This window comes from Pleurodeles waltl, chromosome 5, assembly GCF_031143425.1.
Source record: "Pleurodeles waltl isolate 20211129_DDA chromosome 5, aPleWal1.hap1.20221129, whole genome shotgun sequence".
Classification (NCBI taxonomy): Eukaryota; Metazoa; Chordata; class Amphibia; order Caudata; family Salamandridae; genus Pleurodeles; species Pleurodeles waltl.
Genome location: NC_090444.1, coordinates 1251925895 through 1251945796, shown reverse-complemented (window position 1 = coordinate 1251945796; position 19902 = coordinate 1251925895). Strand labels below are relative to the sequence as shown.

At 46.6% G+C, this 19902-nt stretch overlaps 1 protein-coding gene across 1 annotated transcript in view; it reads left to right on the top strand.

The window, feature by feature from the left end:
- The window catches only part of LOC138296403 (alpha-1-antiproteinase-like), a 60398-nt gene that overhangs the window by 9399 nt on the left and 31097 nt on the right, over positions 1–19902 (top strand). The window contains exon 2 of the mRNA XM_069235490.1: positions 16775–17045. Coding sequence (XP_069091591.1) covers positions 16775–17045 — 271 coding nt within the window. The remainder of the gene's footprint in view (positions 1–16774; positions 17046–19902) is intronic.

Genomic DNA, 19902 nt, shown 5'->3' with positions numbered 1-19902 from the left:
TGGGGCATGTGTCCTGGGAGGTAAACATAATCTGAATTTTACACCTATGGGGATGTACAGAGTGCACATTGGAGAGGATGGCACCATGAATCTAACTACGGAGACCCGATTGCCCGGATAGGTGGCCGCTACTTCGCAGGGGGTCCTTAGAGGACTCGCCCCTGATGTTGTTAAGCCCCCCAGTAGATGTGGTACCAGATACTTTGGCAGAATGTGATGGGGAGGCAGACTAGTACTCTTTTTTTTCTTACATTTTGCTTCACGATTTGATGAATGCGTGGGGGGATTTCCACGAGGGGGCGCTGCTGGCATGCCGCCAAGGTCTGTCATTGTACAGCACTAACATGGGAAGCCTGCTTCCTGCCGTGGCTTGGCAGGGCAGGGACTGAAGGATCGTAGGAGGCACCACTGATATGTGGCAGTTTGTTATAATCACAAGTCATGGGAGCAATACATAACTTTACTTTACCATATACTGACAGTCTAGTCATCTTTCTGTCTGGCTGGCGTAACTCAGTTGGAATTTGTTGGTCCCATTTGGACCGGGAGGGTAATTGTGCGTGTCCTGGCGCATAATGGGTTGTGCATCAACGGACTTGCAGTTGTTATTTGTTTGACACTCGGTGGGGGGATGTATTGTTTGCAAATGTTTAGTTATGTTTTGTTTACATTATCCTTGGTTTTACAGCTGGGTGCGGACGCCGGGTGGATCGAGGGGGAGGATGGAGAGGCTAGTAAACAGCACATAGATGATGCGTAGTGACTACTGAATAATTAACCGCAATGTTCAGGGGTTGGGCACATATGTGAAGAGATATAGAGTCTTGTCACTACTTGAAAAGCACAATATAGACATTGCCTGTCTTCAAGAAACGCACTTGGATGTGATGCCAGGGCATCAAGGCTTACTAAGAATTGGAGGGGACAAATATACCACTCTTGTTACTCAACATAAGGCTGTGGGAGTCTGGTTTGGGTGGCACCTGGGGTCCGGTTTTCCCTCACCTATATGGTGGCTCACATAAATGGTTGGTATGTCCTACAGGGCACACTTGATGGCAGGAAGGTTTCTCTACTGAATACATATGCTTCCAATACTGATGATCCGGGGTTTTTCTATGTTATGCAGGACCTCATTTCTACTGCCTTAGACTCTCCCCTGTTCTGGCTGGGAGATTTTAATTGTGTACCCCTGCCTTGATCGGTCACCACCAAGGGCCGGGACCAAACCTACTATGACTAAAGCCCTCTCTGAGGTGATGAACAATTTAGGATTAAGGGATGTGTGGAGAGTGTCTCACCCCACAAGGCGAATCTACACCTGTCACTCTCCCACTTATGATACATACAGCCGATTGGACAGAATACTGGTGGGAGGACCATCTCGGTTGGTGGACCTTAAAGTTAGTCTGGTTCTTGTCTGACTACTCCCTGGTAGTCTGCAGGTTGGACTGGGGGTCCATCTCCCAACTTGGGAGGTAGTGGCGGATGCCGTCTGACATTCTTGAGGATGCATTGGTTTGTGGGGCCCTGGAGAATGCCCTAGTTGAATATATATGGATGGGAACTGGGGATCTGTCTCAATTAGGTCTACAAAGGGGAGAAGCATTGAAAGCAGTTATGCGGGGTGCATGCGTGGGCCTCACACGCAGTGTATGACGACAACTGCAAACTGACATACAGAAAGAAGAGGCAGAACTTGCTGTAATACAGAGTGTTTCCCCTCTGAATACGCAGGGGTGGGAGGTCCAGAGCCATAGAAGACGAGGTGAACTGTGGGATCGGTTAGACAAATGCACATTGCAACAGTATTGTCAAAAACTTCCTAGAGAAGGGGACCAGTCAGGCAGACTGTTAGCATGGATACTGTGTAAAGAGCAAACCTTTCCACCCATTTATTATTTGATCAATCTAGATGGAGATAGGATCCCATCCAAGGCAGATCAGCAACATCTACAGGGAGTCTATACTGCAGACCCAAGAGTTATAGTGCATGGATTTCCCCCTTTCCTGGCTGCTGTGGGACTTCAGAGACTAGACCTGGTGGTTGCTGAGACTTTAAATGTCCCACTGACCCTGGAGGAGCTTCGAGCAGTCCTGCGGGCCCTCCCATGCTCATACGCCCCGGGTGGGGACGGCTCTCCATCTGAATACTACCAAGCCTTCTCTGAGACTTTAACGCAGCGGCTATTGGAAGTCCTTTTAGAAGCTCCCAAACTGGGCAGGTTGCCTCAGTTTATGAGGGAGGGGGAAATATGGATGCTTCTTAAACTGGGCAGAGATGCAACCGACCCGTCCGCTTATAGGCCCCTTACGATGATCAATTCCGGCACTAAAATCCTTTGTAAGGCCTTTGTCATTTGCCTCGCAGCACGTGTCCTCTTTGGTACACCAAAACCAGTGTGGATTTAACCCAGGACGTGTACTACAAGCTTGCACATAAATAGCGCGGCTTGGTACTGGCAGGATGAGATGGTTCCGATGGCTATCAACGCGGACAAAGCTTTCGAACTCTTGGACTGGGATTATCTACTGGAGGTTCTGCGTGTTATGGGATTTGTCCCTCAGTTTTGCGGGTTGGTGCGCCTGCTATATACTGACCCGCACACCCAGGTCCAGGTGGAGAGACAACTTTCGGAATCATGGTCGTTGGGTCAGGGTACACAACAGGGATGCCCGCTCTCTCCACTTCTATTTGCGCTAACAATAGAACGCTTGGCGCTCTGGGCGTGGCGAGAGTTGCAGCCCTGGGGGATACGGGCGGGGGCAACCCATCATGTTGCCTCATTATATGCAGACGATGCCCTGTTTGATTTGTCTTCTCCTAGGGTGGACGTTCCAGCTCTGTTGCACCTTCTGGGAGAGTTTGGCACCATTTCTGGACTGCGATTGAATAAAGCTAAGTCGTTGGTGTTCCCACTTGCGGGCTGACCTCAGTCCCCCTCGAGTACCTACCTAGCGTAGGACTCCATTGGGAGTTGTCCGACTTTCGCTATTTGGGGCTCAGACGTCCACACGCGCAAATTACAGATTACAGTTAACCTGTAGAGAGTAATAGAGGGCCTAAAAAAGTCAGTCATATTCTGGAACACATTGCCACTTTCGCTCATGGGCCGCTTGGCAGTTGCCAAGATGGTCCTGCTCCCCAGGTGCTTGTACACTGGGCAGAACTCTCTAACCATTATCCCACATTGACCTTTTCAGCAACTAGACTCTATTCTTGTCTCACTGCTATGGGTGAGGTAAAGATCTAGAGTCTCCTTGTCAACCCTAACAAGACAATATGGAGAGGGAGGGTTGGAAGTCCTGGATTAGACCTGTATTATTTTGCGGGTCATATCCAGCATGCTGCATGTTGGCTGGATCCGGCTGATAACTGGGAAAAGCACCGTCTTGCTGGGGTAGTGGAGGCCAGACAGCTGCCTGAGCTCCTGATGGAGGGTGAGAATGTGACACGGAAGGTCCCATACATAGTTTGGCAAACCACAATTATTTGGCACAGCTTTGTGCGCAGTGCCCTTAGGCGCACTCCATTCCACTGTGAACTCCTGGTGTGGATTCTAAAACCGGTCTGCCACATGAACAACATGACCTTTCAGCAGTGGCACAAGGGGGGCTGCAATCAGTTGGGTGACTTATACCCACATGAACGATTCCTTGCATTTGAGGACGCTTGGGACGCCTTCTCACTTGGTCCGGGGTCAATTCCTGCAGTACACAGGTCTAGCAGGTATGGCACAGGAGACCTGGCCAACCTTTCTGGCTGCACCTAAATCAACGCACACACTGGGGGTCCTCCTAACCTGCGACGCGGGCAAACTCTTGATTTCCTTACTATACAAAGCCATTCGCTCCAATATTGTGGGTCTGTCTCCGCAAGCTCAAGTAGCTTGAGACCTGGAGTTTCCTACTCCTCTTTCGGAGGTTGATTGAGCCTAAATGAATGCTCTTACTCATACTGTCTCTTTCAATGCCCGCTTCAAATTAGTGCATTACAATTTAATCCACAGTACTTATTTTACACCAAGAGAGTGACATTGGATACCCTCTTCTCATTCCAGTGCTTGTCCCAGGTATGGTAGCGGGGCTGCAGATTTCCTGCAATTGGATTGGCAGCGTTGGGAGGTACAGGATTACTGAAATACAGAGAGCGGTGGGCTTGACCTTCACACAGACGCCCCAGAGTTGCCTCCGAGGCATCACCCCATGCCCAAAGGGTAGTAAGAATGCATATTAAGTTTTTGCACTTTTTCTTAGTGTTAGCTAGGCGTAGGGTTGCCGTAACATGGATGGGTCACAAAGGCCCAGACTATACCCGTTGGAGGGCTGATGTTTTGGAATGGTACGTAGCAGAAAAGATCCACATGAAACTAAATCGGCATGATGACAATGCTTCTGAGAATATAGCTGACTGGAAAGAAATATGTGCCGTCTTTGCAGATCCAGACTCTATCCTGTCCTCCACGGGGAGGTTGTGGGGATGTAAACACTGAGACACGGGTACACCCTCACATTCTGACACAGGGTGTGGCACATTGCCGCTAACTCAAGTACAGAGGTGTTGTCTTGAGGTGGAGGATTTGGGATTGAATTTCTTGAATTGTTGTTTGTCTTGTTTATATGTACCATCAATGCCCACCTGTATGCCTATCCATTTGATTCCACATGATCTAGCTGTATGTTTTTGGTAAAATATAAATAAAATGTTTAATTTCTTTTTAAACAGTATTGCGAGCACCAGCCATAGGTTGCAGGAACACCTGCACACGTACTACAGTGAATACAGTCACTTCAGGGAAACTAAAGAGTACTGGAGCACCTGCATGCCTGCCACAGTTAATACAGTAATTTCCAGCAGAAATAGTAGGATCGGGACCTCAGTTGAGGGTTCCTTCCTGTCCTTCCAGCAGGTTTAAAAATGCCCCCACAATGGTATGCGCAGGCAAGCTGGGGGGGGATGTCGGGTCGGGGGGAATCCCCCTCACGCATGGTGAAGACTGCAGGGAAACCCTCCTGGGTCCCCCACGTGCAGAATCCCAAAGAGGCCGCTGCCTGCAAGTGTGCAGCACAGCGGCTTAAATGAAGGTAGCTTTTCCCCTTACGCTGGATGGGGTCACTCATGAAGGCAGTGCGGCGGCTGCCAAACATCCCCGGGGCTCAACTCACCCGCTGTACTCCTGGTGGGGACGGGGCCTCAGAGATGCAGATCAAGAAGAGAGGCACCCTCACACAGGACACCAAAGAAGGCTGGTAGGCGGCGTTGGGACAGCACACGCAGGAGGTAGCGTTCCTTTGGGCTGGTGTAACCAAGGAGGGGGAGCCCTGTAACTCCACTGTATTTGGGCTAGAGCTGCTAGTACGAATTGTATATACAGGTGAGATAGATCTATGAAGTGATATAAATCCTAAGTGAGGAAATTAATTACTCACTCAAAGACACTTATTGTCTATTTTATTTTCAACATTGTTGGTCTGTTCTTTTCGGCTTTTCTCTATCAACAATCTCCCCGTGTTAGTGAGTTCTGTCAAGAATTATAGGAAAAAACTGTTCTATACAACTGGTCACGCCATTATTATAGTTACATAAACACATAACATTAACAATACACGGCGCGCAAGCGGGAACAAACAGCCAGCATTTAATAAACAGTGTCCCCAAATGAACGCGAAACAGAGAACTCTGGACTATACGCTACCCGCATAAAATGTCCTTTTAAGATGGATGGGACCACTACAATGAACATGTCTCCAAAACACCTGTAGCAAGCTTATAATCACTTGCCGGACCCTAAAAAAAAAATCCAGATTCTAAAGACACGGCACTGAGTGTTATGTCCTGAAGAGGCCAGATAAACCACATAGGCTGAAACGCTTCGATAACACAGGCTTCGGAGGAATGCCCTTGGAATTTACAATCATGGAATAGAAAGGAAATAGATGGTACCATAAATACATAGGACGAATAAGAACCTACTAAATGATACCAAAAGACATTCCCTCCGTTATAACAGACTGCTAGCCCAAATGAGCAGCAGCATATACAAAGAAAGACTCCAGTGCAAAGAACTTTTTTCCATAATTTCCTTTAGTTTCGTTTGTTAATGTTATGTGTTTATGTAATTATAATAACGGTGTGACCAGTTGTATAGAACAGTTTTTTCCTATAATTCTTGTCAGAACTCACTAACACAGGGAGATTGTTGATAGAGAAAAGCCTAAAAGAACAGACCAACAATGTTGAAAATAAAATAGACAATAAGTGTCTTTGAGTGAGTAATTAATTTCCTCGCTTAAGATTCATATCACTTCATAGATCTATCTCGCCTGTATGTACAATTTGTACAAGCAGTTCCTTTGGGCTGGTGGCATGGTGCACGGGTATCGGGTGCCCCAACATAGCACTTCTGCTTCAGAGGCCATTCTGTGACAATGAGGACTGCTCTGCACACGCTTCCTTCCCGACAACCAGCACTCAGCCCTTGCCGATCAGAGAGAACACAATGTGGATGGCCAGAGTCACGAGTCCCACAGCCGTTTTGGGTAGAATGCAGGGATCCTTACTGAATCCTTAAACAAAAAAAAAGAACCCCAATAGATCAGGGAGGGCCCACACTATCAGTCCCTTGAGAGCACTAGGAAACACGAGGCACAGGCAGGCAGAAGGCCAACACACTGGTATCCTTAGCAAAGTGGAAGTCTCACCGCCAGGCAAGCAGGTCAACGCAGCAAAGCAAGTCCAAGTGATGGTTTCCTCTGTAAGTACAGCAGTCCTCTGGTTCAGCATGTAGAGCCATCAGCATCTGGCTACAAGTCCCGAGCAGTGTCTAAAAATATGGGGCTACAACCCCTATACTTGTACTCAAAATGTCTTTGATCTAGGGGGCACTTCAAAAGAACCCTAGAAGTGCACAACACCCCCTTTCAACCCTACACCTGGCTCCAGACTTCAGTAGGGGCAAACAAGCCCTTTTTGTGAGAGCAGGACACAGCCTATACAAATGTAAGTGCGCCCTGCCACCCTCTCTTCTAGCCCAGGAAGACAATTCAGTTTGCAGACATAATCATGTTACTCCTCTATCATCCCTGTGTGATGGCTGTCTGGAACGTATGCACAAAGCCCAAGCATCACTCTACCCTAGAGGTGGATTGGACGCAAGCCGCAAAACACAAGAGTTATAAGCACAGAGAAATGCCCACTTTCTAAAAGTGGCATTTCTAAAATAGTCATTTAACATCCATCTACACCAGTAAGCAGGATTTCTCACTACCATTCCAAACATACCCACACTACTCCTTACAGATTAGAAATTGCCACTTGGTACCTTTAAGGCAATTCCCAATGCTAGCCTATGAGAGGAGTAGGGCCTCACAGCAGTGATAAACCAAATAGGCTGTTTGTCACTACTAGGACATGCCACACAATGAAGGCACAAATTCTACCTTTTATCTACACAGCACCTTGCTCATAGGGCTATGTAGGATCTACCCTAGGAGTGACCTAGGTGTAGTATAAAGTGAGTTCAGGCCTTGGCAAGTAGTTTGATTTGCCAAGTCAATGTGGAAGTAAATTTACAGTCCCGGAGTATATAGTATACCACTCTACAGGGAACTTACAGGTAAATGAAATAAGCCACATAGAAGTGATCCAATTATACCAAGTTTTAGCGGAGAGAGCACTTGCACGTTAGCACTGATTAGCAGTGGTAAAGTGCCCAGGGTCCTAAATCCAACACAAAGAGGCTAAAAAAATACGAGGAAAAAAGACAAAATGTTTAGGGATAACCCTTCAGAGAGGGCCATTTCCAACACCATTATTGATGAATGGTTATCGGAAATGGTGCAAATCGCATCATGGGAACATATTATCCACAAGGCTCATAATCAAATGGACGTTTCACCACATGTGCAGTAGCATAGCCATTGTGTTGTGTGCCCTAGTGCAAGGAAGGAAATTGGCTCTCTGGCTGCTGTTTGAATTATAAATTACATCATGAATCAGGGTTCAGTGGGCCCCTCAGGTCTCTGGGCCCCAGTGCCACTGCACCTGCTGCCGCAATGGAAACAATGCGTGTGAACATGTGGAGACATTTTTTAAATGATACGAGGACAGCCACTGCAAACAAGATTTGCTACTACAACCACTAATAGGAATTTTTTTCATGCTCTCTGATGTTTGCTGCAATGCTTCCCCTATAAAACATTGTACGTCCAGAGCCTTCAAGTCTTGGATCCTCTGGGACAGTGGTTCCCAACCTTTTGATTTCTGTGGACCCCCACTTTAACATTAATGGAACCCAGGGATCCCCACTGAATCATCATGGGAATCCGGGGATCCCCGCCTGAGTCATTACTGGAAGCTGGGGACCTAATTTGTCAATATTTGTTAATATGTTTTAATTTTCTAGGCTCTCGCGGACCCCCTGAGAAGGCTTTGCAGACCCCCATGGGTCCCCGGACCACAGGTTGGGAACCACTGCTCTAGGAGGATACAGTTTTACTACATCACTTTGTTTCCCCAGTACTCTATTAATACCCCAATATATTTGCCTCACTTTCCTGTACACCCGTGCAAGTTACAGAGGAATTATTCCCATGATACCACAACAGCATGGCTACAAAGGAAATAAATATTACTTTCCAGTGCCACTGCTTGCTCTGCTGACGTTACTGCCGTGACTGTGTCCAACCACAGCACACGCACCCTCGGTATATGCTACCCTCTTGATATGCCTCAGTTCCATTCCTTCCATTAGCATCATCACCTATTCTTTCACTAACCCCACTGTTCCCCCTTTTGTAGCCTTCTTTTCAGTTTTGATATCCCTGTGCCAGAATATACGGGGAACATATCATGTGGTATCGTACTGTTTGGGCTGCAGTTATGAAATGTGGTTGGGATGGAGTGATAATACTGACAATCAGTACGTCCCTCTCCTCCCTACAGGAGGCAGAGGGACTGAAAGGACTTGCTCTACAATGGTTTATAACCGTTTCTAAGCAATGGGTGGATTTGCAAATCCTTATAAGCAACATAATAAGTGGACTGTAACCTACAATAACTTTTGATGTGACTATATTGAATTCCTTGGACTAGGCCTCACGTTTAACGACTAGACTAATAACCAGGCGTATAGGTTTGATGGTTCAGAAGGTTTCAGATTCATTCATCGTTGATGTGTTCTTTACCATGGAAGTATTCCTAAAAGCAAAGCAATGGATCAAACACGTATTACAGAATATCCTGGTACATAACTTGTTTGCTTCTATGATTTAGGTATTTTCTGAAGAACCGTAGTTTATATTGGCCAACTTGACACAGTGTGGGTGGTTACGAATCTGGCCGTAGTGAGTTAGAGGACGGTATAAGTAAGTTTGCAGTAAGTTAAAGGATGATACCACAGAGGACCCGAGAAGAAAGAGAATAGGACCTGAATACTGCGGCATCAAGTTCTGGGTTAAAAGTTACAAGATGGACAATGGACTTGCTTACTAAATAGGTTTACATCAAAATAAGAGTTGAAGTTGATCCAGTTCGAATACATAATGGAGAGTGCTGTGCTCCTGTGAAGATGCGTGGAATGTGCCACCTGGAAGTTTCCATTCTTGCCCACATCTAATTTCTATACCAGCATCTCCTTCGAGAATGCTCAGAAGTATAGTTATTGAGCCCTATTGCCGAATTTTCATAGGGCTGAAGCGAATGTTCAAATTGGTAGAATCCTACATGGGGGAGTGTGTGGGTAGCAGTGTTGCCTTTGTGTTGATTCCGTGTGGGAAGCATTTTGACCAGAGTTGTATTCTTACCTTGGGGCGCTGCGCTTAGCAAGAGTGATGGTTGAATAATAGGGAGAGACAGGCGCCCTATCCTATGGTTGTATTTTTCCTGACCGTTATGATCAGCTTTGCTGGTCCCTTCTATGTTTATTGGATTTTGTTTTAATCCATTTTGAGTGCGGATTATAGAAGGTAGGACAACTACTCGTGTATGATTTTTGGGGTTGGGTGATGGAACACCTGCAAGATTACTAGGCGGTGGTGCTGTTGGAAAGCTTCGATGTCTGTATTCTGGGTACCTGGGGACAATGAGAGGAAGAATATTGAGAAATGTGTATTATTGGCACTTCTGCTAGCTAAAAGGGGACTGGGTGTGGACAGTACACTTCAGTGTGGTCTTGTGAGAGTTAAGTTGGGCTATGCATAGTTAGTTACTGGACTTGAAGGGGTTAGCTACACTTGAAGTGACTTACGGTGTTTCCAACTGAGGGAAGAATGCCGGAAGGTGTATGGCAAGGGTACATTGGTGTTCTAAAGGGGATGGGGAGGAAGGTGAAAATGCAGCTGAAGTCACTTGAACCTTTCACAGGCATCAAGAACTGTATTAATCACACGTGTGATGTGCCATTTGGAGACTTACCATCTATCGTAAGTCTCCACGTCGCACATGAAAATGTCACTGTGGTTTCATATGTTACCTGTGTTACACTAAATCAGTAAAGACAGTTTTTAAAACCAGGTCTGTGTTCGATTTCATTATCTCTGTGGGGAAGGCTATACCGAGTATATTTTAATCACCTCTTTAGCAATCCGGGTATTCCGTACAAGCACTTCCGTACCTTTGCTTTGAGCTCTTGGATCATGAGCATTCACTAGACGTGGAGAAGGCCGAATTCCCTCTCCCTGTATTGCGTGACCAGCAGGCCTGCCCAGTGCACACCAGCAACTCTGAACCCTTATGAAGACCAAGTGAACTGCAAAACAACAGTTGGTCCTCTGGATCTAATCCCCTCGGCGAAATGAATTTGTTTGCTGCTAATAGCCACCACTCCGCTAAATGAAAGAATGAGGTGTGAACCAAGAAAATCGTCCTGCAACACAACTTGCGTGCATTTCCTATCGTAGCTGCGCCGTACAAGTAGGCATCCGAAAGGTGGCCAGCTTTCAGGAACATGCAGAATAAACATGCAAAATAAAAAAATAAAAATATTTGTATTAACCACAGTTTTGGCATTTTTTGCTACGTTTTGTGCTTTCAACCTACTTCCGGTTTGTGCTGGAAACCAGTTTGAAACCCATTGGTTAGCCCGGAAAGCTATAGATTTCTGTAAAGTGGAAAAATCCTAAATTCAGCAAGGGGTCATTTGTGTAGATCCCTCAAGGTTTCCCAAAGATCCTTTACTAAAGCAATACCATTGGATCTGCTAGACCCTTCTACTTGCAGAAATATATGCAGTTTGTAAGTTGTCCAAGAAATCGAGGCACCCAGAGCCACCAACTGAGCTATACCTTACAATGGTTTTTCATAGTCTATAAAGTATAGAGCAATTCATATGGTAAAATATATAGAGTGAAAAAGGGATATCGAGGAAATCTATGTATTTCTGAAATGGGCACCAGATATGGAGTTTATGAGTAGTGTTTTTTTGTATGTCTCTGAATTTGTGGGTGCCCATACTAGCATGTGATTCAGAGTACATTTTTCAGAATGTCTTCTTTCTTACACACTGGCTTAGATTTGAAAGACACAAAGGTTAGAAATCCAATTGGTAATAATACATGTTCTACTATTCTGTGTTCTCATGTCTCCCGATAAAATGGTACCTCAGTTGTGTGGGTAGGCCTTTTAACCGGGATAGGAAAGGGCCCAAAACGCAACATGGACACCACATTGTTTCACTTAAAACTGACCTTTTTCTTGCACTGTGGATAGCTGTGAATTTTGGGCTACAGCTCAGATGGCAACTAGGAAAATCTAGCAAACCTGCACATTTTTGAAAACTAGACAACCAGGGGAGCCCAGGGGTGTATGACTTGTGCGGCGCTCACCAGGTAATCTTACCCTTGGAGCCCTTGCAAACCTCAAACATTTACTAAAACCACACATTTTCATCACATTTCTGTGACAACGTATTCTGGAATCTGCAGGGAGCCACAAATGTCCAACTGCCCAACATTCCCCCCCAAGTCTCCTGATATAAATGGTATCTCACTTGTGTGGGTAGGTCTAGTGCCTGCGACAGGAAAGGGCCCAAAACACAACTGACCCCTTTTTTTGCAGTGTGGGTAGTTGTGCATTTTGGGCCCTAGCATAGCCTCCAACTAAGGAAACCTAATAAACCTGCAGATTTAAAAAAACTAGACAACCAGGGGAGTCCAGGAGTGCATGATTTGTGTGGCTCTCACTAGGTAATTTTAACCAAGAAGCCCTTGTAAGGGGGCGTGGCTAAGATGGCGACTGGAGCGCAGCTTTCCTGTAAGGCTCTGCTTCCAGTTGGGCCCACCGACCTGTATCGTGAACAAAAAAGGAGGGCGGTTCCCTTGGCACTGAGGGCTTGCCTCCCTCCCTACCATCACGAAAAACAGGGGGTGCACCAGGGAGCCCCCGGCGGAGATATTGGTGTGGCGGCAGCCTGCCTGACTGTAGGTCGGGTGTGTGCCTGCATGGTGCCACTCGAGGGCCTCAGCTTCACCTTCCCCCGAGCGGGCGACCGGTGGCTGAAGATGTCGCATGGGTGTCCAGCATTTCGTCCCAGGGACCTGAAGCTGGGCTTCCCGTGCTGCAAAGTGGAGGTGGGGCTCACCCGCGATCAGCGCTCCCTGCTGTTGGGAGGCAGCGAAGAATGTGACGCATATTGCAGCTGTCGATGGCAGAAGTAAGGAGGGCCACAGGGGTTGTACCGCCTTATACACTACTTGCTACCCCTGCTGAGAAATGCAGAGGGCTCTCCATCAGCCACAGCACTGAACTGTCGTGCTTTGTAAGCCCTTTGGACAATGATTGCTGCGTGGACAGCCCGCATTGTGGTATGGGGTACACCTGCATGGGACTGATGCTGCTGGGACCACATTAAGCTGGTTGGGCAAGCCAGACAGTGGCCACACTGATGGCGATTGTGAGCATTGCTGGGACCGCAACGTGCCTCTACTAATACAGCGGAAAATGCATGGCTAAGCGGATTGAGGCTGCATGGATCTGTTTTTATGACCTAGGTGACACTTAACAGTTCTCCTGGTGAAAGGCATAGGAAGACCTTGGGCATTGCAGGTCTGTGCCAGCTCTTTAAAACTGCTGAACTTGCAGCCTGCGGTTGGGCGCCTAGGTCGCCTGTTGGACCCCTCCTGTACCTGGCTGATCGTTTGGAGGTGACTGCCCAGAGTCGCTTCTGAGGTCCACTCTCGGGGAATTGGAGTTGCTGGGCTCTGGACACTACTCACAACTTGCTCTTGACTTCAGGGTGGGACACCTCACCTTCAGGCACTGCATCTAACCAGTGCCACTGAATAGCTAACGCGTCATCTAGTTCTGCCTGCTGGATACCTACACCCACTTTGCCTTACACGGATGTGCCGACTGCCGCGAGCGGTGGTGCACTGGGCATGGTGAAACCGAAGATGCTTAAACCGCCTCTGCAAAAGACCATCATGGATATGCTGGTGACCACCCCGCTGTGCCCCTAGACCTGATCCGGAAACTGAAAAGTACTCTGGAGAAACACACAGGGATGTTTGATAAGGTCTTACAGGCCATTCAAGATTCTAAAGTGGCCGTGGAGGCTCAGCTGGGGGCCATTCAAATTAAGATGAGCCTGCTGAGGGCAGATCAGAGCAAGTAGATGAGGTGGAGTCTTCCTTAACATCGCTTCGCCCTTCAGTGATCACCCTGCAGAAACAGGTGACCGCCCTATAAACCGAGGTGTGAGATCTTTAGATGAGAGCGGAGGATCCCGAGAGACGCTCCAGGTGTAACAATGTCAGACTACTGGGCTTCCTCGAGTGGGTGGATGACCCCAGCATGGAGTTATTTCTAGAGGATTGGCTAACCACCATGGTCCTGACCAACCGTATCCCCAAGTTTTTCTCTTTTGAAAGGGCACATAGCGGTACCGGCCTGACCCCCCTGTGCCTGGATCGCTGCCTCATCCAATTATAGCACACCTTCTCAACTACAGAGACTGAGATCCTCTTCTACAAGTATTCCGAGCAAAGTGCCCCTTATTGTACAGTGGGAATACAATTACAGCCTACTCAGACTACACTGCAGAGGTTCAGAGGCTGCGCAATATATATGGGGCGGTCCAGGCACAGCTACGCGCTCTAGGATTGAAATATGCTCTACTTTTTCCTACCAAACTAAGAGTTTTAGACGTGGATGTAACATATTTTTTCCCAACTCCAAAGGAGGCTTGGGAGTGGTTGCACACTAAGGGAATCCAGGCTACTGCAGAGCATCAGGTGACGATTGGTCGCTATGGACCAGAGGGGGATCCGGGCGTGGCTATCGCTGCTGCCGGCCCCACTCTCGCCACTCTGAGGAACAGGCCGCGAGGGAGAGGGAGCAGGTGGTAGCGGAGATCTCTCTACCCGGCTCTAACAGATTTCAAGCCCTCACCCAGAATGTCGACCTCGACTAGCTGTCGGGTGTCTCTGGTTCGGCGTTGTCGGGGCATGAGTCCATGGCTGGATCAGTAAGATCACTCCAAGCAGAAGTTCTGGTCACATAACTTGTGACCCTAGGAGATCTAGCAACTGAGGGGCACCATGGGTGGTGGCAAAGGGTGGGGTGGAGACTGTGGAGGCTGCTAGTGCTCTTAATGCCCCCCCCATGCTGATCTCTAACATATGGGACCAGGAGGGAATAGTAATTGATTCTGGACCTCAGCTTTGGACATATAACTCTTGGCCTAGCCCTCCAAAGACTTCCAGAAGGACTGTAGTCAAGTGTTAAGCACATAGTGCTTTGGGGGAGTATTGTGGCATGATGACTGGTAGCATCCAGGCCAGGGATGAGGGGGTTGTGGTTTGATTATCATGTTTGTTTCCTGTTGTGGCTGAGCAAGACGTTATCAATGCAGCACTCTGTGGGCTGGGTGGACGAGAGGGGAGGCAGGTTTTAGATGGTGAGGCCCACTTGATCTCAATATTAGCATGGCACTCACTCAGTTTTGGACATATAACTCTTGGCCTCGCCTTCCAAAGACTTTTGTAAGGACTGTAGTATTCTATATACAAGTGTTAAGCACATAGTGCTTTGGGGACGTATTGCGGCACAGTGCCTGTTAGCATCCAAGCTAAAAGTGTTCTCAACCACCAGCCTCCCCTTCTCCATTCCACTTCTTCAGTTTCCTATTTACTGTGTTCTCTTTTGTTTACTCCTAACCACCCTCCCCAGACTTCTTTAAGTAGTAAATAACCCTTGTATGATCTAATCATGTAATGGTTTCATTCCATAGATAACCTTAAGTCATGTAGCCCATTCAGCATCTGGTAGTAAGATGAACCCTAATCAGTTTATACAGTTAATGTTTAATTTCCTCCCTGGAATTATAATATGTTTGTGCTCTTCCACACTGGACCCTTTGGCCTGCGCCACTTTCAACAAGGCTTCTGCCTCTTCAATGGTACAGGTATACTCCTCAAATGCCAAGTATAATCTCATAGGGTGAGATAGTACCACCCTATGGCAAATGAAGCTTCTTATGCCCTGATGCAGGGATTCTGGGTTCATGTTCAGACCTGCTTGCTAAGGTATAGTTGTGTATGTTCATACAGCGATTTGCCTGTCAAGAGGCAATCTTGCATTCACAAGTACCAGGCTAAAATGTCAATATACAGTTCTCCTATGTATGGCTTCCTATGCTGAATTACTGCTTCAGGTATGGCTAGCTGTTTCCTTCAACTGCTCAGGTGCAGGTTCATATGTCCATGCCTAGTTGTGGCTAGCATAAGCCCAGATACAATTTTAGATGCCAGGTTGTACAGTCACATGACCGGGTATCACCTTCATACACTGCATTTCTTTAAATGCCCTGTGCTGCTCACATGGCCTAGTACATAACCACAAACCAATTTCCCTTTTTTCCATATTACTTTAAAGGTTTCTGGTGTTGCAGAGAGGGTTGGGACCAGGGACTCTGCAGTTTAATGCACTCACCGAGGGGAAGGGAGCACAGTGTGTCTTTTGCCTCCAGCAGTGCCCTGCTCACTTTCCTTCACCTCCCTCTTCAGTGTGCACAGTGGGCACCAGTGAAGTCGGACTAAGGCTATGCCAGCCTACCGCTCCAGAGCATAAGTCAAGAGAACCAGAGAGAGAAGCCAGATTACCGATATCGCTCCGCTCCCATGTGCCACACTTTGTGAGGAGTCAGGAGAGGTTGGGAAATCCTCCATGAGTTTTTCTTTGTGATGGCATCCCTTTTGGAAAGCCCTCTCTGCGTCTGTCACACACTGATGGCACAAAGGAAGGAAAGGTTTTTATTTATCGTTCCTCCACTAGCCCCTTACCTGCAAACAGGAGGCTGCAGAGGGATTCTGACAAAGGACAAGGGATATGGAATGGAAAGTAGAGCCAAGACACCTGAAAGAGGGCCTGGATTTGAGTTTGTGGGACGGTTGCTCTGTCACAAACGTGACAAGTATTCCGTCCCGTTTATTACAAGCATATTAAATCCTATGGCACTTGTAACGAGGTGGATGAGATATGCCATATTTGTTATGCGGAACCCACCTGACAAACTCCAAATCCGGTCCAGAGAGTCCTAAGTCCCCACTGTGCCATGAATCGTTCTGGAAGGACACTGGCTACATGCAAAGGCAGGATTTCCCCAATACATGGCCTTTTATCATTGAACAGTGTTTGTCCTGCCTTGCACTCACATGTACTATTGATCATTTTCTAACCTCTTGCTGTCCCCATTTTACTATGGGCACCTATGAATTTCGGGATTTGGGGGAGGGAGAACGAAATGTGTGCTTAATGGTTTGTTTTCTTTAATTCAAGGCCAGTGGGATAAACCTTTCGAAGTGGAGTCAACACAAGAAGGCCTCTTCCATGTGGATGAACATACAACTGTGAAAGTGCCAATGATGTTCAACTGGAGCAAGTACGACACGACCTATGATCGCGAGCTCTTTGCGACTGTGGTGCAGTTACCATACAAAGGAAGCGCATCAGCCTTATTTATTTTGCCTGATGAAGGGAAGCTGGACCAGGTGGAGAAAGTGTTGTCAAGCTCAACAGTCACAAAGTGGAAAAATGCCATGCACCATGGGTAATAATACGTTTTATGTGTCTGCTTGACTATGCCAGAAAGTTACTTATATAAGAGACCGCACCAATTTAAAAACCCAGCGACCCATGAAACCAGGCAAATCACTAGACCTTTGTCCATAAACACCAGGGATTGCAGGCTATCCACATTTGATACTTGGATTTGCATTGTGGTACTTCCACATCATTCACTGCGTTTACTTTGGTAACTGGTATGAACACATTAGAAAAGTTCTAGCTAGTGGGCCACCATTCTATCTATTACAGTGGTGAGAGAACAAAGCCATTGTGTACAATACATGGTTGAAACCATTCTCTGTACCATCCTACGAACGTGAAATATGCCAAAATATATAAGGAGTGTGTGAGAATCATCACACTTTTATTGCTTGCAAAATCTTACACTTTGCCCTGAGAAAGTAACACAAAATGTTGCGAAAAACGTGTTGGCTGGGAGGGTAAAATAGCCAGAAATAGGTTAGCACGTGAGACCTTTCAAGTGTGGAGAAAATACATTGTTGGAAAATAGTAAAAAGTAAAATAAACATTAAGAAAATCGCATTATACAATAAGCACAGTGTATCAGCAATGAATCTAAACTACTGATACTGGGCACACCAGATGGTCTTAAATTGAACTTTCATATCACAACTGGTCACCATTATTGTGCTGTTACGAACCTAAAGTTCATAAACTGTACGTTTTGCAAATCTCTCTTAATCATTATCCTGCAGAAGGAGAACAGATGACTGATGCTCAAACCGAAATAGATGGTTTTGACTGTGATATTTGTGGTCTCTATTTGTTTGCATACCGCTGTTCTCATAGCCACTGGGTCATGATCATCTTAAAGGAAATATTATCCTTCTGATCACCGAGCAAAAAAGGATATCCCTTGCTTCGGTGTTGCCAATCACTGACTGATCACGAGTGCCATTAAAATTACAAGAGCAACAATTGGGTTTAGGTCTCTTGATGAAAACCTGAGTTCAACTGTCAAATATTAACATTTCAGTTCTCAATGTTCATATTTGAGCTTTTACAGCAGACATATAATCAAGGTTTTTGATAGATTTTGAATATCTTGAGATCATTGATGGCCACCAATTGCGGGTAGCAGCCCCGTTCTTAAAGGGACATGCCTGTCCACTGCAGAGGAAAAGGATGTGTTAGCCATTTCGGAAAAGGACAAACGGCATACCACCCAGGATCTTCTTTGAACCCTGTGTCTGCAGAGTCGGAGGATCTCCAAACATGGGTAAGGGATACTTTTTCTAGCAACAAGGCTAATAACGCTAGTGATGTACCACACCTAACGGAGGACATTAGAACCCAGGCATGGCAAAGTGGGGCAAGGGTATTCCTCAGGGAATGACAAAGTAACCAGTGAGTGTACTCGCTGCTCCTATTGCCTCGCATCCAGTTGAAGAGTGTGCATCCAGGTTGGAAGGAACACTAGGCACTCTGATGAGCTTTTTCCCTATCCCTTGGCAAGCTGAGGGTTTTGCAGCATTAAGGCAGCAGCAGTAGTAGCAGGGCAGGTGACCAGTTTTATATTCAAGAAGAACCTCAGCTATGTCCACAAAGTTCCGGCATCTGGTGGGTCTTAGATGAGCTGAAGGGATGCTGCGGGTTATAGATCCAGCTCATTAATATTGGGGAGCGGTCCATAACGAATTTCACAGGTAGTGCAGTTAAACAGTTGCATTCTAACTACCGTCTTGACAAAGTAGTTGTGTTTCTGGGAATGTGTGGAGAGGGTGATGGACAGAGGCAGGCTTGTCTTGCTCCAGTCCAGTCAACACTTGTGGCTATGTGTCTTCACATAAAGGGCAACCCAATAAGACTGATGAGGCAGGCAACTGTTTTAAGCCACCTAGACCGTACCTTGTAAGATGTCGGATGTGGGTTGACTTTGAATCTATCCCCTTTCTTACACTCAACACTCGCAAAAACATGCCAATGATTAGTTAGGAGTAACACAAACAACATGCGACAGAGAAAATTGCTGTCACTTTCACACTAGTGCTTGTTATGTGCAATCCGTGTATTGATCATAAACATTAAAACAAAGTGGAAAAAATAAAATTAAAGGATCCCTTTTACCATAGGTTATATGAATTAATTCACGCAGGGGGCACACAGGCCTGACCACAGCTACCAGCCAAGGCCCAAGTAAAGGTGGTAAGACTGGGTGCCTCAAGTCTAATTGATATATCAGTGTAGGCTATTCCCTGCCACAGGGATCAATGAGGAGTGACCGATTTGAACTCTATGGCGTCTCCAGTTTATCACCCCTTAAGCATAGCTGAAAAGTTAAAAGGTAAACGGTTAAACTCCAGGGACAGTGGAAACGTGGTGAATTGGATATCTGGTACATACTTACAGCTGTGGTGCGCAACATCCCACTAAGTCACTGACGTGCAAGAACTGCTAGAATGGATGAAGTCTAGCTGTGCCCCACTTTCAGCCTATGGCCAGACAGGACAGAAAAATATTTCTGTGTTATAAGCAAAGAAAGGAGTGATTGGTAGGTTCTTTTATGGAACTCGGAGAACAACTATGCAGTAGAACTAGTGTTTAATCTAGACTCGCTTGTAAAGGGATCTCCATGCTTCTTCTCATGCTCCCTGGAATGTTAATCTTTTTCACGAATATGTAGATCCAGCGGCAGCCGCCGCATAAGTCAAGGGGAGAGGTTTGGAGGAGGGGCGGGGTGGTGGGGCAGAGATGATGAAAAAAATAAAATAAAAAACACTTACCTTACCTCTGTCCCTGCTGCCTCCTGCCGCCTCTCGCTCCTCTTCTTCTGGTGACCCAGCATTCACTGCTCGGACACCAAAACAGGATCCCCAGCA